This window comes from Salvelinus sp. IW2-2015, linkage group LG1, assembly GCF_002910315.2.
Source record: "Salvelinus sp. IW2-2015 linkage group LG1, ASM291031v2, whole genome shotgun sequence".
Lineage (NCBI taxonomy): Eukaryota > Metazoa > Chordata > Actinopteri > Salmoniformes > Salmonidae > Salvelinus > Salvelinus sp. IW2-2015.
The window spans coordinates 42828261-42848681 of record NC_036838.1 but is presented as its reverse complement, the minus strand read 5'-3'; the positions used below and the strand labels follow the sequence as shown (position 1 = coordinate 42848681).

The 20421-nt window shown below is 42.7% G+C and overlaps 1 protein-coding gene across 1 annotated transcript; it reads right to left on the bottom strand.

Moving 5' to 3' along the window:
• Positions 1–2: 2 nt before the first annotated feature.
• On the bottom strand, positions 3–9796 carry LOC111967974 (protein-arginine deiminase type-2). The gene is made up of 16 exons (XM_023993451.2): positions 9556–9796; positions 8014–8182; positions 7288–7357; positions 7057–7118; positions 6533–6650; positions 6025–6177; positions 5680–5870; positions 5471–5574; positions 5155–5266; positions 4819–4926; positions 4561–4712; positions 3962–4109; positions 3619–3712; positions 856–935; positions 618–746; positions 3–388 (listed from the first exon to the last, which is right to left on the bottom strand). The coding sequence occupies exons 1-16, from the start codon at positions 9648–9650 to the stop codon at positions 155–157; spliced, it is 2019 nt and encodes a 672-aa protein (XP_023849219.1). The 5' UTR covers positions 9651–9796; the 3' UTR covers positions 3–154.
• Positions 9797–20421: the final 10625 nt, after the last annotated feature.

The window sequence follows — 20421 nt, the reverse complement described above, 5'->3', positions numbered from 1 at the left end:
AAGGCAAATACATGTTTAATAAAGACAAAGGGGTAATACAGTACAAGGACTACTGTTGTTGTTTGAAGATGACTGCTGCTGGCGATTGTTGCTGCTGTTAACATCAAGCCTTATTCCCTCTTTCTAACTACAACCATTCCTTGCCCCAAATCCCTCACATCTCCAGGTTCCACCACTTGAAGGAGAAGGGTTCCCTGCGGACGTTGGAGCCACAGTGAACCTCTCCCAGCAGTTTGTGGTAGGAGGCAAAGTCATCAATGTATGTGCAGCTGAGTCCCAGGCCCTCCATGAGGGAGGTCATCTCTGCCTCCAGGGCACAGCAGCCATTCACCTTGGGCCCAAACGGTTTAGGGATGCCCAGGTTCTTCCCCAACACAATCATGTTCACCTGGAGGTAGAGACATATGCCTCAATTAGGATTTGTTTCTTGCGCTACTTGGGTAGTAGAGGATTTGAGCATACTTCCTAATCACATGTAGAAAATCATCACAAAATGTCTAAAATGATTTGGCAGCATTTTTGAGGTTTGCCATTATGTAATGTAAAATGTATAACAAATAAAATAAGAAGTACTTTTGGTTTGGAGGTGTTCTAGTGTAGAACTTGCGTATGCTCACCATGTCTGGGTAATAGGCCACTGCCCTGTTCTCCTCCATCACATGGAAAAGGATGGGCAGATCAATGATATCATCGTCRTCTAAACCCAGCTCCCTCTTAAGGACATCCCTGTTCCAGTCTATACAGCTCTGTGGRACGGCAGCAGTCACAACATCTACATGGTTATTTCACCAAGCACTGCAATGCTCTGTTAGCCTCTCTGAGTAACTAGTTCATCTGGCGTTTAGTTTCCCTCACCTGGACATAGTCGTTTTCTGCTCTGAGTTTGTCATCACTCAAAATCTCATCTACCGTAATCTCTTCTTCTGCTCCAAGACCTGTTAGGATCGGGAAGGAAGTCGTGTTGATTATTAACACACACAGTTCAGGGGTGGTCGGTGACGTTTAAGATGAGGGAGGACGATTATTTTTTTTAGGGGGTGGCYWTATTTCTATTACAGCATATTGGATGACTGTCATTCATATTCCATTCACCCAGACAAATGTTACATCGATAGGTTTAGGCTACTACATGATACTCAAATTTTGTCTATACCTATTGAGGATGCTACAACCTAGCTTATGAAAGTAGGTGCACAGGTCAAGACAAATTCGAGTAATCAAAGTAACAAACATTGACACATTCAATATCATGTTGCACACTCTTGCCTGTATCTAGCTGATCTAGGGTGTAATCATTAGTCTAACAGATGCAAACGAGAGTTTCTATTAGAWAAATTCAAGTATGTTTGTCCCCGTTTCATACCATTTAAGTAACATTTTGCAGAATCGGCTGAATGAATACACCMCTGATCACACACAAACAGTTCACTTTCCTAGCAGCCACATACAAACMSCATGATCCCTTTGATCTTTGTATAATTACTTCTTGCATATACGCGCGCTCCTCCTCTCACAATTTCCTTTCACTTGTGGACTTCAGTGCACAACACATCAGCTTTCTGTGATCAGGCGAAAAAACCTTTCCAAGCCAAACCTTCCTATCATAACCGAGTCAACTACTCACCACATTTTATGCACTGCAGGGCTAGCTAGCTGTATTCAGTACTAGATTGATTCTCTGATCCTTTGAGTCGGTGGACAACATGTCAGTTCATGCTGCAAGAGCTCTGATAGGTTGGAGGAAGTTGTCAGAATTACTGTGTAAGTCTATGGAAGGGGGTGAGAAACATGAGCCTCCATGGTTTTGTATTGAAGTCAATGTACCCAGACGTCATGACGCTCTCTCCTTGATGAGGATCAAAAGGTGCCAGATCAGCTCCACACATAGCCAGACCCCCCTCTCTCCCACCCGAGGTGGGAGTTGGGCCGGTTTTATGACTTAACAGCCGGTCGTAAACTTTCTCTCTTGTCCTGCAGTATGAGTGGTTTGAAAATGGAGAAATGTCCTCTGGTCTGATGAAACAAAAATACAACTGTTTGACCATAATTACCATCGTTTGTTTGGAGGAAAAAGGGGAGGCTTGCAAGTCGAAGAACACCATCCAACCGTGAAGCACGGGGGTGGCACCATCATGTTTTGTGGGGTGCTTTGCTGCAGGAGGGACTGGTGCACTTAACAAAATAGATGGCATCATGAGGAAGGAACATTATGTGGATATATTGAAACAACATCTCAAGACATCAGTCAGGAAGTTAAAGCTTAGTCGCAAATGGGTCTTCCAAATGGACAATGACCCCAAGCATACTTCCAAAGTTGTGGCAAAATGGCTTAAGGACAACAAAGTCAAGCTATTGGAGGTGCCATCACAAAGCCCTGGCCTCACTCCAATAGAACATTTGTTGCAGAACTGAAAAAAAGGTGTGCGAGCGAGGAGGCCTACAACCTGACTCAGTTAACCAGGAATGGGCCAAATTCACCCAGCTTATTGTGGGAAGCTTGTGGAAGGCTACCTGAAACGTTTGACCCAAGTTAAACAATTTAAGAGATGCTACCAAATACTAATTGAGTGATGTAAACTTCTGACCCACTGGGAATGTGATGAAATAAATGAAAGGCTGAAATAAATAATCTCTACTATTATTCTGACATTTCACATTCTTAAAATAAGTGGGGATCCTAACTGATCTTTAACGGGATTAAATGTCAGGAATTGTGAAAAACTGAGTTTAAATGTATTTGGCTAAGATGGATGTAAACTTCCGACTTCAACTGTATTGCATTTATTATCCGAATGAGCGGTCGTTCATGTGCAAAGTATTCATAATCCCGTGAGCGTAGCTTCCAAATGTATATATGAGAAGTTGACTCTGTCTCTCCCTCCYCTTTCCATTGCGTAACCAAACGGTCATGCTTTTGTTAGTCCACTAGGAACCTGWTTTCATTCTATTATGTATGTAATCAATAACCTATGCTGTGTGTGTTTACGTATTTTGTGTGATGATTTAGTTAGTTAGTAAATAAATAATTAAACCAATTTGTGTATTGCTGATTCATCACTTAGGTTAGGGTTCGTGCAGATATCCAAGGATTATGCGACGTTCAGAATGTAATAATTAATAACTGACTGTTAATGATATTTAGATAATCTTTAGAGTTTAAGTCGGGAGATAGTAACTAGGTAAGCAACTGTTCCCATGATGCCCCAAATTCCTAATTAGTTMATTGTTAAATGAATTTAAATCGAGTAATAATTAAACATAGTAGGCAATTATTCTACAAATAGCAGTCATCACATTAATGATAGTCACGTCACGACACAGAGGAGGACAGAAGCTAGCTGTCCCCGGCTACACCATGGTGCTACCCTAAAGAGTGTTGTTGAGGGTACTGTAGACCTTCATTGCAAAACAGTGTGTTTTAATCAATTCTTTGTTGATGTGAATATATCTAGTATAGTTATCTAAAAAGGATAACTTTTTCAATGTTTCACCATTTTTATGAAATTYACTGAGGATGGTCCTCCCCTTCCTCTTCTGAGGAGCCTCCACTGATACAATTATAACTAAGGTGATACACACTGAGACACAGTGAAATTAGTCGCCTAACTGAAGGCCTACCGTCAAACATTTTGGCTTGTCCATGCCCGTCATTCTGTAAGCCCCTGAATAGTTTGTAGCCTGCGTCGGGGCTGGCGAGCAGCAGCCGGAATCCCTACACAGAGAAACAGAGGACAAAGACAACATTGGCTGTGCGCTTCATTTGACTTCCTGACAACTTTACATTATCACATAACCACAGGGTAGCCACAGCCTGCGTCATGTCTAAATGCTTTATGTGCAAATGGACGGCATTAACAATTCTTTGCTCTCTGTCATTTCTACTCTATATTAAAGAGCATAGTGTTTTTACTCACATGTTCAAATAGAGGGGGCAACTATACTTCCTTGAGAATTATATTACCTTTTTGTCAGGAGCTGGGACAAAAGTCATGAATTCATCCACATGCCCAACCAGAAGCCAATCAGAGAACAGTGCAATGGGCTCCTGGACTTTCTGTGCCCAAAGGAAGTCTTGCACTACTTTGGTCATGTTGCGGCCCTTGGTTGCCCTGAAAAGTTAAACAGCCTTATCACCACTGCTCACAGCCATTTAATTTTTTTWTTTTAATTATCCTTTATTTAACTAGGCAAGTCAGTTAAGAACAAATTCTTATTTACAATGACGGCCTACACTGGCCAAACCCGGCCGAYGCTGGTCCAATTGTGCGCTGCCCTATKGCACTCCCAATCACTGCCAGTTACGATATAGCCTAGATTCGAACCAGGGTGTCTGTAGTGACGCCTCTAGCACTGAGATGCAGTGCCTTAGACCGCTGCGCCACTTGGGAGCCCATATCTTTGTTCCAAATTTTAATGAATCAGTATTCAAGATTTATAGAAGGAAGTAGCATCAAGGTTATTTAATGAATAAATAAACTTTGGAATAACGGAAAATATTGGGATCTAAGAACCAGACTCTCTTCCGTTGAAGCAACTAACCCCTGGCTAAGTTACACTCACGTGGGGAAAGCCACTCCAATTATGATCCTGCCCAGAGGGTAGTTCTTTCCATTTAYAGTGACTGGAGGGCTAACTTCCAGGTTACCAAACGAGTCCAAGCTGCTCACTTCCTCATTATATGCTGTCCTCGTCACATAGCCAAAGTCTGGGCCCTGAGGGCACCAGGCAGAGAGAGGTTGAGAAAGAGTTCCACCACATCCCTCACAGTATGGAAATAAGWACATTTTAACTGCAGGTGTTGTGAATGCCTTTTCTTACCAGTAGCACATCATAAGGGAAATCCTGTAGTTCTCCGTCTCGGGGGGAGTCCAGCACAACAGGGAAACGTTGGTGAGGAGAGTCAATGTAGCCAAACTCTATCTCATCCTGAGAGAGAAACCTTCTTTACATGTCTATTATATTTCTATATTTTTCATGCAGTTACAAAAAAAGACACCGGTCTATGTTCTGATTTCTTTTATTTAAAACCGAGAGACAAGACTGACAATGATTTACATTGATGTAAAAGGATGTGAAATAAATTGTGTTTAAAAAAAGGTTGGAATTGRAAAAAAAAYCTGCATGATAGGCTAGGAGCTGAATCCCACTGCTTACCTGCATCCAGCGGTCTCCTCTGTTCATGTASTCATGGCAAACCTTCAGCTTGTACCCATTGTTTTCCACCAGCCTCCTCATTCCCTTTAGGAACTGGTAGTTATCAGATGTGCTGGGTAACCAAATGCACAGAAACAGTTGTCTGAGTACGTTTACAGACAGCGCCATCATTATTTCCCTCAACATCAATGCCAGGACTGTCGGAACTAGAAGCACAAGCATTTCGCTGCACTCGCATTAACATCTGCTAACCATGTGTATGTGACAAATAAAATGTGATTTGATAATCATTTTCTTCTTCATCATCATCTCTCACCTGCAGACGAAGACCTCCACAGGGTTGAGTGTGTTGGGTGTCATGATCCAGGGAGCCACACGGAACACCACCCTGTCTGTAAAGATGGGCGTCTCAGGRAAGCCCTGGCAAAATAACAGAACAAAAACATGAACGATAGATTCCACGACAGAGGTACAGYATACCCTTCGAAGTTTTAAACTACGAACAATGAAATAGTTGCAATGTACCTGAGAGCTGGGCTCCAGCAGGCTGAGGCTGATGCTGATGAGGCCCTCAAAGTCTTTGTCAGGGAATCTCAGGCCCTCAACGTAGAAATTAATCTCAGCGTTTCCCCCGCGGTATTGGACCTCCTTGGACAAATCCTCACTGCCCAGCACCAGCGGGTAGTCCTTCACAAAGCTCTTGTAGAACAGGTTTTCTGCAGCAGTAAATCATTTTAATAATGATGATCAAATGTATCTCCATTTATATGCATATGCAGCATTAAAATCTTATTGTATACACATTATACATGCATGGACAGCCACAAGAACACATAAAAGATCTGACTGGACAAAATGTCCTTGACTCACTYAGTGTTTGGTGCATGCCTGCTGTGGACCTGGTCCTGAAGACCCTGACACTCTCTGCATCCCCCTGGGAGATGTGCATGGTCAGCTTGTAGCCCTCTGGGAGCTTGGCAGGGCCACTGGTCCGCAGCACCATTGGGGACATGTCTTTCAGATCTGACATTTCACAAATACTGACATTATTGTACATCAAGTGTCAACCCATCAATATCATAATCAATGTGACCTCATCTCAATGACAACATAGGTAGGACAGTGTGTAATACAACTACTTATCCTAGGAGGATGGTGGTCGTGAAGGAACCATCAAACCACACCAGACACACCCCTAGCTCAGGCATTTTGTGTTTAGCCAACATAAATATACACATCCCTACTGCTCCTCTGCTGACTACACACAAAAGACAGACCTGCAGCCTTTAAAAATGTTGATTTATTGCAATGCCTGCAGCACTGTCCGCCTATCAGCTCTGTGGGCCAGGATGACTTGGCTGTTGCTGTTGTTATATACCTGAAACCCTGCTGACCTCAGCACACTCACTGTCCCGCCTCTTCCCATAGGTGCGTTCTGAGTCACAGTTGACCAGTAGGATGGCACCATGGCCATTAGGCCCCCACATCCAGGATCCCTGTAGAGAGATGGACACTCRTTATTCAGAGACAAGAACTAACACTGCCCTGCCAATTTAGCTTTTACCAATGTGTTTGCATGAAGTAAGATTAGACTTACAGCTGAGTGGAAAAGCACAACGTTCAAAAGAATTTCCCACTTCCAGGAATATAGTATGAACAGTATTTTGATATACCTATTAATATCAGTGGAAGGCTGTGCCCTGTGTTAGTTGACAGATAATTTCCTAGAAGTGCCTTGGCAATCTTYCTTTGTGTTTTGRAATACAGCATGAACACTAGTCTTCTGACATGCCTATTCATGTTAGAACATCTCCTTATGTACCCTGCTGTGTTAGGAAACAAAKATAGTGACCTCTGAGCTGAAAGAGACCTCCCTGGACGGACCCAGCAGACATAACCCACCTTGTTGGGGTTGTTCCTCTCCACCTGGCCATCTCGATCAGCATCTACGTCCAGAGAAATCTCTACAAGACAGAGAGGCCCTGGGTGTCACTGAAGCTCATGAGCTGCTTTGGGGTCTCAAGTGAAATATAAAAATGTACAAATGACATTCACAAAGGTATGCTTTGAAGGTGGGGGCRGGTGGTAGTTTATATGGGTGTKCTCTCCTGTCCTAAGCATAACACAACATACCAACAGCGGTGAGGTGAACGACAGCTTTCCCTAACACCTCCGTCTTCTCTCCATAATACATGACCGATAGCTGCACAACAAAGGACAACATTTACAAAGTTAAACATCTAGAACACTGGTGACTAAGCAGTGGTTGTGTTTTGATGGGGTCTTCTATGATATATTMATGTCCAGATATGTACAGTACATTATTTCAGAGGAGAATCTAAACAACTGGCCCATTCTGGAACTGACAAAAAGTCTCCTTCAATTCCTTATCAATAGAACTGGCACTGTGATTAACCACATCTCTCTGGTATCAGGTTGAGAGTGCCACATTTGCATTATTTCAGTGTTGTTTGCACAYCACTCTTAAGAGGTGTAGGAGCAGCAAATACTTGATCTGTGTTTCTTATTAACATAATTCACTGTAGCGTGTTCAGTCCCAAAAGGAAATATTCAAATCAGGATTCTATTAATAAGATTTAACATACTGAAGTCTCAGGGTTCACTCTTAGAAAAAAAGTGTTCCAGGGTCCCCAGGTAGAAYTATTTTGGGTTCCATGCAGAACCCTCTGGGGAAAGGGTTCTAAATAGAACCCAATAGTGTTCTACATGGAACCAAAAATTGTTATTCAAAGGGTTCCCCTTTGGGGACAGCCAAAKAACCCTTTTAGGTTCTAGATAGCACCTTTTTTTTCTAAGAGTGTAGCTATCATGGCTGTGGGAGTGGCCTACTTTATTTACCTTGCTATCATTTCCCACTTCGCTGGCAGTGTCCATGGTGATAAGAAGCATTGTATTACCATTGAGAGTGGTGGGGAAGGTCCCACTCTCCAGTGGGGGTGGGGTGATCCTGTACTGCACTCTGGGAGTGCATTGCACAGAGAAGTACTTGGAGCTAGGAGGGGCACTCCTAGGGGAACAATAAATACATGTGACAGTTACACATCACACCATGATACTTTTCTTATACAAATCTATTGCAATAACACAGAAAACACAAAGAGGACATACCTATACTGCAGTGGAGCACCAGCAGTGAGTGCAGTTCATTATCCCCTATTTCCAGAAGCAACAGGTGGCAGTGCTAGTTCTAAAGTTACATTGCTACAGTAATCGGAGAGATATGATGTCTTCTACATGCCTCTACAATGAGTAACGTACCAAAGAGGGAGAAATACTGGACTATCAACCTACACAAGAATACTGGCAAAAAGGATTGTACTTATATGTCAAAGTATCAACCAACATCCCAAGTTGTTATACTCAGTATGACACTTGTTTATAAACATTAGGCTTAGCTGTAAAACCTAACACCTGGAGTCCAGGCTAAGCCCTGGAGGTGGTCCACACCAAAGGAACATTAGATTTTTGGAGGAGGGATAATATTTGCCCGAACAGAGCCTATGCTTCTCTAAGCAATAGCACAAGGAGAAGTGTTTCTTAACAATAAGTATTGAAGTTGTTACACACACCGATGTTGTGAAACCATCTGTATCTGCTGTGTAATCATACCATGTGGAGTGTCTGATAAACTAACTGCAGCCGTAGTCATGATAGTACCACAATATGTTTAATTCTTCAGGTTGGCGATTTGTGTTGGGCTTACCACTCTTTACTATCTAACTTTGTAAATTATCTATCATGTTAACTTGGAAACCATAGGCCATAGCAACAGATTATAACCCATCGAATTCTGTTGCACTGGAGTCATATGAATTGACAGCTTGTAAGGACAACAAACGAGAGTCTGTTGACTAGCAGAAAGACGTGACTGATGCAGACTCCCTCCGCTAAGAACAAGAGGTCTGACTCCTCCGCTGAATACAAATGCCATCCACAAACAGTTCTTTCAGCCCAATATCGGGGCATGATCATCCAACTCCTTTTGCAGTTGGAATATCCAAGAAGTAAAATGACAACAAAATAGTCAGTGGATGTAATCAATAATTAAAAAATACATTATCACTGCAGGACCTACAAGTGGAATAAGATTAAAAAACTATTAATAGGTGTGAGAGAAATACTATTGACATTTGATTTAAGTTACTAGGCTATATTTTTWATATTAATAACAGCACCACACCCCTTTACATTAGATGAATTGTCATTTCAATAATAACTGTGAATAATAACACGAGGGGTACGATTTTCCAAACAATAACAGAGATAATCAACCGTCCTTACCAATGCATGACATTAGTAAATATTTGATTATATTTCTAATAAATTAATCAATAAATGACGACCCATACTTGATGCCTTGGAGAACTGGCCTAACATTACCTGTCCATGTTTACAGTAAGTTCCGTGCCAACCACGCACATGACWTTGGTCGTTTTTCCATACTCAATTCTCAGTGTCCGAGGGTGGATGATCATGACTTTCCCTGCGGCAGCGGCAAAATTAGTTGTTTGCTGTTGGCTATGATAAAATAGAATTGTACCGCAATTCCTTCACCCTGATATACAGTATTGGCAGGAAGTAGCTGCATGCTGCTGGGCTGTCTCTAGTGACCAGCTGATTATAACGCAGGTGAATGTCTCGCGTCATCTGATGATTGGTTACAAATGGTCTCGCGCAGTTACTGTAACTGTATGTATGCAGCCAGCCCCAGTCGGCAATACGAGACATGACAGAGGTGCAATATTGTATCCGCCTTAACACATTTAATAAAGCAAAAGGTTTATTCAGTATTGTGTGCCTCCAAAACGGGGACAAATTAYCCAGCTAGCCTATAACATTATGAGAACCATATAATTCTTAGAGCTTGGTGAGGCGTGGTTGTCCTACGGTTATCTTGCATACAACCTTCCCATAACATGTCCTACGGGTTTCCTATGGTTCTATTTAAAGTAATGTTGTCAAATTTGTCCGAGAATGTTAAGAAATAACGGTCTTCTGTTGGAATTTCAGTACTTCAGCATAACTTTCTACATGTTTCCTCGTGGTTATATTTAAAGTCATGTTCTCAGAACATTAAGAAAACKTTCCATAAAAAAAAAMTGAAAACATTATACAATCAGTTCTCAGCATCAACAAAACAAATTTTCCCCTCTATCTTGTTAAGTGTGTTCAGGTGTTTTGGCCACGCCCACTAATTAGCCACAGCTGGTGAGTGCTTTCTTTCTTTGAATAGACAAAAATTAACAGCTTTGTTTGAGTAAAAAAAAAACATGGCATGCTAGCTCCATCCTGGAGCTATGGATTTCCATCTGTGCTTGTAGTTCAAAACAGTTAACACAAATTAAGTTAGCAGCCTTATTGAAACATGTTCTCGTAACTTTATTTAATTACCTTCAAATAACCTATAATTTCCGTTCTCAGAATGTTAATAAAACCTCACAGGAAAACTGTTAGGGAACCATAGAAAAACTTTCTCAGAACCTCCCTTCAACTTAAAAATGTATGTTCTTAGAACATGCAAAATGTTMATTTCCATTCTCTGAACGCTTAAAAAACGTTCAGTTTTAACCGTCAGGAATCTTATGACCAAAAACGTATGTTCTCACAACTTACAAGAAACCAAATGTACTAGCTGGGTAGGCTACTGAGAGATTCTCCCCAAATAGTTTATCTAGCAGTACATAACAGGTGAAACAATGTATTGCCATAAAAAAATATTTTTCTATGTAAAATATAGTATTGTCACGCTACCGTGTTATAGGCTACACTGTAGCCAACAAAAGCCTACTACCACCTGAAGACATCTATTGGTGCAGTAGCCTAGCATAGATACACACACTCACCTGTTTAGGTTCACTTTCAACACTGTKCCAACAACATATAGAGCCCTCAAAGTTTTCTCAATGTCGAGACGAAATGTCTGTTGATACGGTACTGGCATGTCGGTTGCTTTTCTCTTATTAAGGTGCTGAAGGAGATTAGGGTGTCTGGTCATAGAAACTTGTTCCTGTGAAACATCCATGGTGATACAGTACATTGCAGAGGAGCAGAATGATGGAATGAGATATGGCAGTGGAGGGTAGGCTTGGCCCTATTGATAATAGTCATTTGAGGCAGAGGAGGCTGCAATTACCCAGCTAACCAAACGTGCACACTGTCATAGCAGTCGGCACTTGAATAGCAACAGGATAATGTAGGCATAGGCCTAAACTAGGCCTCAGTATAATTTTCGTTGTCACACTGATTGTCATGTTGAAGGCTATATTTGAATCACAAAAATATGTCCTAAAAATCAATCCCTGCCCCAAAGGCTATGCAGTCGCTAGACATTAGCCACAGGCCTCTATATAGAGCCAAGGAGTCTGGACCTTCATGGCACCATTAATTGTCCCCTCACCTGGACCRTACATACATATTCAAACCAGAGGCCATCGATTACAGGCAACATCCTTAAGGCTAGAGCTGTCGCTTTTAAGGAGCAGGACACTAATCCGGACACWWATAAGAAAGCCCGCTAAGCCCTCTGACGAACCATCAAACGGGCAACGCGTCAATACAGGACTAAGATCAAATCGAAACAAGGAGCTGATCGTGGACTACCCACATCCAAATTCAAATCGACGGGGCTGTAGTGGAGCRGGTCGGGAGCTTCAAGTTCCTCGTGTCCACATCACTAAGGATCTTTCTGGGTCCACACACACCAACACAGTTGTGAAGAGTGCAGGACAACGCCTCTTCCCCCTCTGGAGGCTGAAAAGATTTGGCATGGGCACTCAGATCCTCAAAAAGTTCTACAGCTGCACCATTGAGAGCATCTTGACTGGCTGCATCAACACTTGGTATGGCAACAGCTTGGCATCTGACGGCAAAGCGCTACAGAGGGTAGCGCGTACGGCCCAGTACATCACTGGYGCCGAACTCCCTGCCATCCAGGACCTTTATACCGGTGTCAGAGGAAGGCTCTAAAAATTGTCAGACTCCAGCCACCCAAGTCATAGACTGCATAACTTGGGTGGCGATGCACCAAGTCTGGAACCAACAGGACCCTGAACAGCTTCTAAGCCCAAGCCATAAGACTACTTAATAGTTAGTTAAATAGCTACCCGGACTATCTGCATTTAGCCTTTTTGCACGTCATTGTTGGACTCATCAAATACGATGCTGCTACTGTTTATTATCTATCACTTTATTCCTAGTTATACAGTGCCTTCGGAAAGTATTCAGACCCTTRACTTTTTCTACATTTTGTTACGTTACAGCCTTATTCTAAAATTATTTAAGTAAAACAATTTCCTCAGCAATCTACACATAATACCCCATATGACACAGCGAAAACAGGTTTTTAGAAATGTTTGCAAATTTATTAAAAACTAAAAACAGAAAAACCTTGTTTGCATAAGTATTGAGACCCTTTGCTATGAGACTCGAAATTGAGCTTAGGTGCATCCTGTTTCCATTCATCATCCTTGAGCTGTTTCTACAATTTSATTGGAGTCCACTTGTGGTAAATTCAATTGATTGGACATGATTTGGAAAGGCACACACCTGTCTATATAAGTCACACAGTTGACAGTGCATGTCAGAGCAAAAAACAAGCCATGAGGTCGAAGGAATTGTCAGTAGAACTCCAAGTCAGGATTGTGTCCAGGCACAGATCTGGAGAATGGTAGCAAAAAATGTCTACAGCTTGGAAGGTCCCCAAGAACACAGTGACCTCCACCATTCTTAAATGGAAGAAGTTTGGAACCACCAAGACTCTTCCTAGAGCTGGCTGCCCAGCCAAAGTGCGCAATTGTGGGAGAAGGGCATTGGTCAGGGAGGTGACCAAGAACCCGGTGGTCACTGACAGAGCTCTAGAGTMCCTCTGTGGAGATGGGAGAACCTTCCAGAAGGACAACCATCTCTGCAGCACTCCACCAATTAGGCCTTTATGGTTGAGTGGCCAGACGGAAGCCACTCCGCAGTAAAAGGCACATGACAGCAAGCTTGGAGTTTGCCAAAAGGCACCTAAAGACTCTCAGACCATGAAAAACAAGATTCTCTGGTCTGATGAAACCAAGATTGAACTATTTTGCCTGAATGCCAAGCATCACGTCTGGAGGAAACCTGGCACCATCCCTACGGTGAAGCATGGTGGTGGCAGCACCATGCTGTGGGAATGTTTTTCAGCGGCAGGGACTCAGAGACTAGTCACGATGAAGACAAAGATGAATGGAGCAAATTAAAGAGATCCTTGATGAAAGCCTGCTCCAGAGTGCTCAGGACCTCCGACTGGGGCGAAGGTTCACCTCCAACAGGACAACAACCCTAAGCACACAGCCAAGACAACGCAAGAGTGGCTTTGGGACAAGTCTCTGAATGTCCTTGAGTGGCCTAGCCAGAGACTGGACTTGAACTCGATCTAACATCTCTTGAGACCTGAAAATAGCTGTGCAGCAATGCTCCCCATCCAACCTCACAGAGCTTGAGAGGATCTGCAGAGAAGAATGGGAGAAACTCCACAAATACAGGTGTGCCAAGCTTGTAGCGTCATGCCCAAGAAGACTASAGGCTGTAATCGCTGCCAAAGRTGCTTCAACAAAGTACTGAGTAAAGGGTCTGAATACTTATGTAAATTTGATATTTCCATTTTTTATGTTTAATAAATTAGATGTTTATGTTTTATGTTTAATTAATTAAATGTTGACAGTTTTTGCTTTGTCATGATGGGATATTGTGTATTGATTGATGAGGGGGGTAAAAACTGCCCATATAAGACATGTATATGTACCTGAAAATTGGTTGTTGTTTAAAACGTTGTTATAGTATATTCAGAAACAACTGTCCCGTTGACGGGACACCGATCCAGTAGAGGTTTTAACCCACACTAATGTTATATGCATGTTCAAACTGTTCAAACCATGTGTTTGATGTATTTGATACCATTCCACTGATGTATTTGATACCATTMCACTGAGTCCGCTTCAGCCATTACCACAAGCCCATCCTCCCAAATCAGGTATCAGTTAATCTGACTATACTCTCATCATTGATTTGAGATTCATTGATCAAATACTTTTATTGTTGATTTATCAATTAAATCAAGTTTGATTTGTCACATGCGCCAAATACAACARGTGTAGTAGACCTTACAGTGAAATGCTTACTTACAAGCCATTAACCAACAATGTAGTTAAGAAAATACATATATATATATATATAACAAATAATGAAGGAGCAAAAATAAAATAACAGTAGCGAGGCTATATACAGGGAGTTACAGTACAGAGTCAATGTGCGGGGGCACCGGTTAGTCRAGGTAATTGAGGTAATATGTACATGTAGGTAGTGGAAAGTGACTATGCATGGATAATAAACAGAGAGTAGCAGCAGCGTAAAAATGGGGGGTTGGGTGGGGACAACGGAAATAGTCCGGGTAGCCATTTGATTAACTGTTCAAGAGTCTTATGTCTTGGGGGTAGAAGCTGTTAAGAAGCCTTTTTGACCTAGACTTGGCGCTCCAGTACCGCTTGCTGTGCGGTAGCAGAGAGAACAGTCTATGATTAGGGTGGCTGGAGTCCTTGGCAATTTTATGGGCCTTCCTCCGACATTGCCTGGTATAGAGGTCCTGGATGGCACGAAGCTTGGCCCCAGTGATCTACTGGGCCGTACACACTACCCTCTGTAGTGCCTTATGGTCGGAGGCCGAGCAGTTGCCATACCAGGCGGTGATGCAACAAAGTCAGGATGCTTTCGATGGTGCAGCTGTAGAACTTTTCCAAATATTTTCAGTCTGCTGAGGGGGAATAGGTTTTGTCGTGCCCCCTTTACGACTGTCTTGGTGTGTTTGGACCATGATAGTTTGTTGGTGACTTGGACACTAATGAACTTGCTCCACTACAGCCCCGTCGATGAGAATGGGAGTGTGCTCGGTCCTCTTTTTTATGTAGTCCACAATCATCTCCTTTGTCTTGATCACGTTGAGGGAGAGGTTGTCAGTGATGTTCTGTCGTCGTCAAACTTAATGATACTGTTGGAGTCTTGCTTGGCCWTGCAGTCATGGGTGAACAGGGAGTATAGGAAGGGACTGAGCACAATCACTGATAGGCCCCTGTGTTGAGGATCAGCATGGCAGATGTGTTGTTACCTACCCTTACCACCTGGGAGCAGCCCGTCAGAAAGTCCAGGATCCAGTTGCAGAGGGAGGTGTTTAGTCCCAGGGTCCTTAGCTTAGTGATGAGCTTTGACGGCACTATGGTGTTGAACGCTAAGCTATAGTCAATGAATAGCATTCTCACGTAGGTGTTCCTTTTGTCCAGGTGGGAAAGTGCAGTGTGGACTGCAAAATAAATTGCATCATCTGTGGATCTGTCGGGGCGGTATTCAAATTGGAGCGGGTCTAGGGTTTCTGGGATAATGGTATTGATGTGAGCCATGACCAGCCTTTCAAAGCATTTCATGGCTACAGACGTGAGTGCCACAGGTCGGTAGTCATTTAGGCAGGTTACCTTAGTGTTCCTGGGCACAGGGACTATAGTGGTCTGCTTGAAACATGTTGGTATTACAGACTCGGTCAGGGACAGGTTGAAAATGTCAGTGAAGTCACTTGCCAGTTGGTYAGCGCATGCTCAGAGTACACGTCCTGGTAATCCATCTGGCCCAGCTGCCTTGTGAATGTTGACCTGTTTAAAGGTCTTACTCACATCGGCTACGGAGAGCGTGATCACACAGTCATCCGGAACAGCTGATGCTCTCATGCATGCTTCAGTGTTGCTTGCCTCAAAGCGAGCATATAAGTTATTTAGCTCTGGTAGGTAGGCTTGTGTCACTGGGCAGCTTGTGGCTGTGCTTCTCTTTRTAGTCCCTAATAGTTTTCAAGCACAGCCACATCCGATAAGATTTGGAGCTGGTGTAGTTCGATTCAACCTTAGTCCTGTATTGACGCTTTGCCTGTTTGATGGTTTGTCAGAGGGCACAGCGAGTTAGAGTCCCGCTCCTTGAAAGCGGCAGCTCTACCCTTTAGCTCAGCGCGGATGTTGCCTGTAATCCATGGCTTCTGGTTGGGGTACGTACGGTCACTGTGGGGACGATGTCATCGATGCACTTATTGATGTAGCCAGTGACTGATGTGGTGTAYTCCTCAACTCCATCAGAAGAATCCCGGAACATATTCTAGTCTGTGCTAGCAAAACAGTCCTGTAGCTTAGCATCTGTGTCCTCTGACCACTTCCTTATTGAGCGAGTCACTGGTACTTCCTTCTTTAGCATCAGGAGGATAAAGTTATGGTCAGATTTGCCAAATGGAGAGCGAGGGAGAGCTTTGTACGCGTCTGTGTGTAGAGTAAAGGTGGTCTAGAGTTTTTTTTCCTCTGGTTGCACATTTAATATGCTGGTCGAAATGAGGTAAAACTGCTTTAAATTTCCCTGCATTAATGTCCSTGGCCACTAGGAGCGCCACCTCTGGATGAGCATTTTCCTGTTTGCTTATGGCCCTATACATCTCGTTGAGTGCCGTCTTAGTGCCAGCATCGGTTTGTGGTGGTAAATAGACAGCTATGAAAAATATTGATGAAAACTCTCTTGGTAAATAGTGTGGTCTTCAGCTTATCATGAGATACTCTACCTCAAGCGAGCAAAACCTCAAAATGTCTTGTGCACCAGCTGTTATTTACAAATAGACACAGACCGCCACCCCTTGTCTCACCGGAGGCAGCTGTTCTATCTTGCCAATGGACTGAAAACCCCGCCAGCTGTATGTTATCCATGTCGTCATTCAGCCACTACTCGGTGAAACATAAGATATTACAGTTTTTTGTCTAATGTTGGTGGGGCATATTAACCTGTTTTAATTATATTCTGGAATCACTATGATCACTTCTACATTAACTTATACATGAATGTAGATGCAACCATGATTACAGACAATACTGAAAGAATCGTGAATAATGATGAGTGAGAAAGTTACAAAGGCATAAATATCATAACCCCCCATAAATGCTAGCTTCCCCTGTTATTGTAATGGTGAGAGGTTAGCATKTCTTGGGGGTATAATATTTGTGCGTCTGAAACTTTCTCATTCATCATAGATGATTTGGACATGAAGCGTGGAAATGCTAATATAGGTACCATTGGCTTGCATTGGATTTGTGCCGCGAGTGCTAAAATGGTAGCATTTGAAACAATGGCTAGGTAAACAAAACCAAAGCATGGATTGCTGTCATACCTAGTCCATAGACTGCTTACAGGGTAAGGAAACCAAAACAGTGAATTCGGGAAAGAGTGGGACATCATATAAACTGAGACAGTTTAATCCTTGCACATTTATTTCTTAGTCTGACAAAAGACAATCTAAACTATTGTTTCTAAGCTTTTGCAGAGAAACCACATGATAAAAATCATATCACTTGACATAGAAGGGTGCAGAGCAAGCTTCAAACAGGAAGCTCACCCTGCGAAGCACATGGTAAGCTCAGTGACATATTGTAGTTTTTTCTCAGGTGATGTTTAGATTATAAAACTGTCATTAATAATGCACTGTGCCAAATTGTGATGTAAATGTGCATACTGTGTACTGGTGCATCAAAATACATAATTGCCAATATCAGGTTTACATTTTGTAATTCAGTCATTYTTTTGTTGTTGTTCAGCTTTACCAGCCATAGCTAGCTAAAGTAGGACAGCAAGGAGTAGCTATAGTTTGACAGTCTTATAGGCTTTTTCAACAGAAGAAAGAGATCCAGTTTACGTTAGGGACCCTCTGTACCTAGGTTAGGCGGGGCTCTGGTTTTTGTAGTACTATATTCTTAAAACATTTTCTCGTAGTACTGTAATTAGTACTGTTATTTAAATTAATTCAGAAAAAGTGGGACACTTTTGGCATTTCCATCTTCTGTAACCTCTTCAGACATCAATATAAATATAGGTCTATATAGATCAGATGTTTCTTAATCACACAAAATTGAATTGTCCCTGGGGTACAATTAGGACTATAATAATGGTGTCCMAGTTTATCTAACCTGCTGTCCCAGTCTACCAAATGCGAAGTGAAAATATGGTTTTGACTCAGTGTACACAAATTGATGTGTCATGCCTCCTGTGAATATGTTATACAAACAAACTGTTGTGTGTGTGAGTAGGAAACATCATGAGGATTTCAGAAATGTATCAYGTGTTGGCTAATATGTATGTGAGATAGATGTCGAAAGAGGTTACAAAAGACAGGAATGCAAAAAGTTATTCTGAAATCGCCCTATGTAATTTGGAAATTTGGGGGAAGTATCCCTTTATGATGCTTTTGGAACTCGGGGCATGTTCAGCTGGAGTTAAGGTTTTGGATAAAAAATGTGCTATAGAACAAATGTAGCACATTTCAATTTATTTTTTATTTTTATAACCTTTATTTAACTAGGCAAGTCAGTTAAGAACAAATTATTATTTACAATGACGGCCTACACCTGGCCAAACCTGGACGACGTTGGGCCAATTGTGTGCCGCCCTATGGGAATCCCAACCACGGCCGGTTGTGATACAGCCTGGAATTAAACCAGGGTCTGTAGTGACRCCTCTAGCACTGAGATACAGTGTGAAACTATATCCTCAGCCTTAAGTGTCCCTCTTGTATTGCCTCATTAGGTAGCTTTTAAGGTGACGTGATCGGCTAAGACGCTTGAGGACTGCGGTCAAGTGTGTTTATGAGGCAGAGGTCCCGAGTTCGTGCCAGGTATGGGCTGCATCGGGAGGAAGTGGTACTTGCTAAGCAAGCAGCATGCCATCCTTTACAGTGGTACCGTGACCTGTATCTACAGTTGCTCTCAGCTCAACGCTGGGGTCACTGTTGAGTAAGTTTGTGGGGTGAATGTAGTAGCACATGGGGATGTGTGAAACGTATTCCTCTCCCGCTTGAATTGCCTCATTAGCTAGCTTTTGAGGTTGCGGATTGGTTAAGATGTCCCGAGTTCATGCCAGGWATGGGCCGAATCGGGAGGAARTGTTACTTGCTAAGCAAAGCAGCGTGATGTCCTTTACACAAACATCCCTCTCTGACATGTAGAATAACAGACTGGTCTCATAGACTAGACGTACAGTGGGGCAAAAAAGTATTTAGTCAGCCACCAATTGTGCAAGTTCTCCCACTTAAAAAGATGAGAGAGGCCTGTAATGCCTGTAATTTTCATCATAGGTACACTTCAACTATGACAGGCAAAATGAGGGAAAAAAATCCAGAAAATCACATTGTAGGATCTTTTATGAATTTATTTGCAAATGATGGTGGAAAATAAGTATTTGGTCAATAACAAAAGTTTATCTCAATACTTTGTTATATACCCTTTGTTGGCAATGACAGAGGTCAAACGTTTTCTGTAAGTCTTCACAAGGTTTTCACACACTGTTGCTGGTATTTTGGCCCATTCCTCCATGCAGATCTCCTCTAGAGCAGTGATGTTTTGGGGCTGTTGCTGGGCAACACGGACTTTCAACTCCCACCAAAGATTTTCTATGGGGTTGAGATCTGGAGACTGGCTAGGCCACTCCAGGACCTTGAAATGCTTCTTACGAAGCCACTCCTTCGTTGCCCGGGCGGTGTGTTTGGGATCATTGTCATGCTGAAAGACCCAGCCACGTTTCATCTTCAATGCCCTTGCTGATGGAAGGAGGTTTTCACTCAAAATCTCACGATACATGGCCCCATTCATTCTTTCCTTTACATGGATCAGTCGTCCTGGTCCCTTTGCAGAAGAACAGCCCCAAAGCATGATGTTTCCACCCCCATGCKTCACAGTAGGTATGGTGTTCTTTGGATGCAACTCAGCATTCTTTGTCGTCCAAACACGACGAGTTGAGTTTTTACCAAAAAGTTATATTTTGGTTTCATCTGACATTCTCCCAATCTTCTTCTGGATCATCCAAATGCTCTCTAGCAAACTTCAGAYGGGCCTGGACATGTACTGGCTTAAGCAGGGGGACACGTCTGGCACTGCAGGATTTGAGTCCCTGGCGGCGTAGTGTGTTACTGATGGTAGGCTTTGTTACTTTGGTCCCAGCTCTCTGCAGGTCATTCACTAGGTCYCCCCGTGTGGTTCTGGGATTTTTGCTCAYCGTTCTTGTGATCATTTTGACCCCACGGGGTGAGATCTTGCGTGGAGCCCCAGAYCGAGGGAGATTATCAGTGGTCTTGTATGTCTTCCATTTCCTAATAATTGCTCCCACAGTTGATTTCTTCAAACCAAGCTGCTWACCTATTGCAGATTCAGTCTTCCCAGCCTGGTG